The following is a 4,473-nucleotide window of genomic DNA, read 5'->3' on the forward strand; positions in this document are numbered from 1 at the left end:
TAGTTTGTTATGGCATTAAAAGAGATTAAAACAAATACTCAAAAATGAGAAATGAAAGATGAACCCCAGACAAATGGCAGTTACAAAATCAGGTAAATAATAATTAAAATAATGGAATATATACATATACACCTATAAGCAAAATCAAAACAGTCCAACAAAAATAAAGTACAATAGATTGATCTGGTGAACAAAGGAAACCAAAAATGATATCCACCAGTTAAGAACAAAACTAACTAAAGCACAAACTGGAGAACAAAACTAAAGCAAGGTGCCAACTGGGGAATAAAGCAATGAAAACAAAACTAACGAATATGGTGAGAAAAAGAAAGGAAAGATAGAAAGAATGGAAATGCAAAGTTAAATAAAGGTAGATAAAGAAGATACATATATGTTAAAGATTAACTGCCAGGGGAAAAGAACAGTAGGAAAAGCAAACAAAGGAATAAATGTAGAAAAAGTAATAGGATTTTAAAACTTAAAATTAAAAAAAGAAAAAAAAAGAAAAAAAATAAAAAAAGAAGAAAAAAAAGGCAAGGAAAACTCCACAGAACTGCAAAAGGCCAATGTAGATGCAGAGGTTTACAACAGAAATTAAAAACTGTGATTGAAAAAAACCACTCAAAAGCTTAATTAGATTTCATAGTGCTAATAAAGTCGACAACTACAACAGAGAGGGGGAAAATGGAAAACAGAAATGGAAAAACAGAAAAGAAAAAAAAATCAAAAGAAATTACAGAACAAGTCAAAATATAAGAATAATAAATGTTTTTCTTGAGTCACTGCTGTCAGTGTCCTTTCCCTCGCTGGAAGTCACAGTCCACCTCACCTCCATAGGTTGCCCTCCAACACTGTGTTGGTCTCTGGGCCTGCTATGAGGGCAGCTTAGACTCTAATCTGGTCCTACTCCTGTCCTGTGTCTGGTTGCTTTCAATGGCCACTGCGATCAGAACTAGCACATTTTCTTTTGTGGGAGCTCTCAGTGTCTTTTTATATATTCTGTAGACACAAAATCTGCCTAGTTGATTGTGTGGATTTAATCTGCAGCTTGTACAGCTGGTGGGATGCTTTTGGGTCTTCCTTAGCCACACCACCCCTGGGTTTCAATTGTGGTTTTATCTCCACCTCTGCAGGTAGGTTGTCCACTGGGCTTTATTCCTGAGGCTGCCCTGGAGGACTTGGGTCTGCCCCAGTGAGGGCCAGGTATGGAGGTGGTGCAGCTGCTTGGGTCACAGGGGTTCTGGCAGCACCAGGTACTCAGGGGAGTTGGCAGCTAGGGCAGCAGGAAATATAGTGCTTTAGAAGGCTATGGGGACCCAATATCGGCCAATACACTCCAGTATTCTTGCCTGGAGAACCCCACTGACAGAGAAACCTGGCAGGCCACAGTCCACAGGGTCTCAAAGAGCTGGACACAACCGAAGTGACACCGTGTGGATAGATGCAGAGCCTGTGGAAGCTCTGCCCCAGTCAGGGTTGAGCATGAAGGTGATGCAGCTGCTTGGGTCACGGAGACTCTGATGGCACCAAATGTGCAAGGACACGGACTGCCTCAGCCACAGGAGTTATGGCCCTATCAGAGGTTGTTTGTTTTTTGCTGTTGTTGTTTTTGAGCCTCTGGTAGCTAGCAATCAGAAGGCCTCTTTGGCTAGTCTTTCTCCATAGCTCCACCCGTTCAGGCACTTAGAGGGTTCCCTTGCCTGGGGTCCTTCTCTGTTGTTCCTGCATCAGGCACATAGAGGACCCCTTCCCCTCCACCCCCGCTGGGGTCCTACTCTGTGGATTGGCGCTTCAGGCACTGAAAGGGGCACCCTGGGTGGGGTCCTACTTTGTAGATCTGACTATCAGGCACATAGAGCACACCCCACCCCCACCACGCTGGGGTCCTACTCTGTGGATTGGCACTTCAGGCACTGAAAGGGGCACCCTGGGTGGGGCCCTACTTTGTAGACCTGAATATCCGGCACATAGAGCACACCACCACCACCACCCCCCCACGCTGGGGTCCTACTCTGTGGATGAGCGCGTCAGGCACTTAAATGGGGCACCCTGAGTGGGGTACTACTCTGTAGTTCGGTGGGTGATGGGCCAGCCTCGATATTGTTCAGGTGAACAATAGGAACTCTCATTCATTGTTAGTGGGAATGCAAAATGGTACAGTCATTTTGGAAGCAATGTCTTACATAGCTAAACACTGTCATACCCCATGATCTAGCAATTTTGCTCCTAGATCACCAAATGATGTGAAAGTTAATGCTCACACAAAAACATGCACATGAATTTTATAACAGCTTAATTCATACTCCCTTTCACACACACAGACACGCATACAAATTGGAGGCAATCAAAATGTCCTTTACTAGCTGAATGGATAAACAAACTACCGTACATCAATATAACAGAATATTATTCAAGAATAAAAAGAAATGGGAGAAGCGGCTGCAACGCCGAGCGGAGGAGGCAGGAACCCGAAGGCAAGCCGGAGCTGGGTGGGGACCATGGCCGGGATCACCACCATCGGGGCGGTGAAGCGCAAGATCCAGGTTCTGCAGCAGCAGGCCGATGATGCAGAGGAGAGGGCCGAGCGCCTCCAGCGGGAAGTGGAGGGGGAAAGGCGGGCCCGAGAACAGGCTGAGGCTGAGGTGGCCTCCTTGAACCGTAGGATCCAGCTGGTTGAAGAGGAGCTGGACCGAGCTCAAGAGTGCCTGGCCACTGCCCTGCAAAAGCTGGAGGAAGCTGAGAAAGCTGCTGATGAGAGCGAGAGGGGTATGAAGGTTATTGAAAACCGAGCCTTAAAAGATGAAGAAAAAATGGAACTCCAGGAAATCCAACTCAAAGAAGCTAAGCCCATTGCAGAAGAGGCAGACAGGAAGTATGAAGAGGTCCCTCGTAAGTTGGTGATTAAGGGAGACTTGGAACACACAGAGGAGCGGGCCGAGCTGGCAGAGTCCCGTTGCCGAGAGATGGATGAGCAAATCAGACTGATGGACCAGAACCTGAAGTGTCTGAGTGCTGCTGAAGAAAAGTACTCTCCAAAAGAAGACAAATATGAGGAAGAGATAAAGATTCTTACCGATAAACTCAAGGAGGCAGAGACACGTGCTGAGTTTGCTGAGAGATCGGTAGCCAAGCTGGAAAAGACAATTGATGATTTGGAAGATAAACTGAAATGCACCAAAGAGGAGCACCTCTGTACACAAAGGATGCTGGACCAGACTCTGCTTGACCTGAATGAGATGTAGAACACCCCAGTCCCGCCCTGCCGCTGCTCCTCCCTCTCACCCCGACTCCGCTGAGGCCAGCCTGCCCGAAGCTGACCTTTAAACTGAGGGCTGATCTTTAACTGGAAGGCTGCTTTCTCCTTTCGCCACCTCTCCCACCCCCTTACTCCTGTGTCCTTTTCGCCAAACTGTCTCTGCCTCTCCCCAGAGATTCCAGTTGGGCTAGAGGCTGAGCACCTTTGGGAACAACGTTTAAGGGAATGTGAGCACAATGCAAAGTGTCTTTAAAAGCATGTTGTGATGTACACATTTTGTAATTACCTTTTTTGTTGTTGATGTAACAACCATTTGTAAAAAACATTCCAAATAATTCCATAGTTCTGAAGCAGCAGTCTAATCCCTTTCTCACTTTTGGAAGGTAACGTTTCAGCTTAATGCATATTGCCTTCTCCAGAGAGAAAGGGAAAAGGTTTGGGCCTGCCTTACTGAGAGCCTAGCAGCCCAGAGAAAGGCTCCATTTGGGGAAACCTCATTTCTCTGTAAAAAGTACCCGCCAAACCAGAAAGATGATTCCAGGAGGAGTTGGCCAAAAAAAAAAAAAAAAAAAAAGTGCTGTTCAGGTTTTCAGCTTTACAGTATCTTTGGACAACTTTTTTTTTCTTTCTTCATCAGAAGTGACCAAACAATTAAGATGGTGAAACCTCTGAGACCAAATCCTTGTCCCAGCTCAACCCTGTTCCCAACTGCTCACAGAATGGATCATGTGCCCTTTATGTTGAAGTGACCACTTAATTGCTCTCCTGCCTCCTTGAAAGGAAAGAAAATTATGTTTTGCCACTGATTTAGCCATATGAAATTCATCTCATCACCCTTTTCTGGGTCTGAAGCTGCTGTCTCCAAAAGTGCCATCTCATTGTGCTTTGTATCGGTTAGTGCTGGAAAAATCTTGAAAAGCTTATGGACAAAACTTTTTAAATTTTATATTATTTTGGAACTTTGCTTCTTTGGGTTTGAGGCACACTGGTCACCCCTCTGCCTGTGAGAGCTCTCTACAGTCTGTGGGCTAGCAGTGTGCTGATCTTTTGAAGTTTCTTTCTCTACCCAATCCCCCTTTTTTGATGAGGTTTCAGTGAGGTCTGTTAGGTGTGCATCCTGCAGCTTAATTGGCTTAAAATGTTCTCTCCTTTGGTGTGGTCTCTTTGCAGACAAACTGGGAGAAAAAAAAACCAGTAGTGTAACTGTTTTGATACTG

General features: G+C 45.4%; 1 protein-coding gene across 2 annotated transcripts; it reads left to right on the top strand.

Moving 5' to 3' along the window:
• Positions 1–2,439: 2,439 nt before the first annotated feature.
• LOC133051671 (tropomyosin alpha-3 chain-like) lies at positions 2,440–3,697 on the top strand. 2 transcript variants are annotated; one of them, XM_061136262.1, is made up of 2 exons: positions 2,563–2,630; positions 2,765–3,695. In XM_061136262.1, exons 1-2 carry the CDS (start codon positions 2,563–2,565, stop codon positions 3,240–3,242), a joined length of 546 nt encoding a protein of 181 aa, XP_060992245.1. In that variant the 3' UTR covers positions 3,243–3,695. The 2 variants fall into 2 exon arrangements, with proteins under 2 accessions (XP_060992244.1, XP_060992245.1); XM_061136261.1 differs by having other exon boundaries at positions 2,440–3,697.
• The last annotated feature ends 776 nt before the right edge of the window (positions 3,698–4,473 follow it).

The sequence above is a fragment of the Dama dama genome, chromosome X (genome assembly GCF_033118175.1).
Source record: "Dama dama isolate Ldn47 chromosome X, ASM3311817v1, whole genome shotgun sequence".
Taxonomy (NCBI): Eukaryota; Metazoa; Chordata; class Mammalia; order Artiodactyla; family Cervidae; genus Dama; species Dama dama.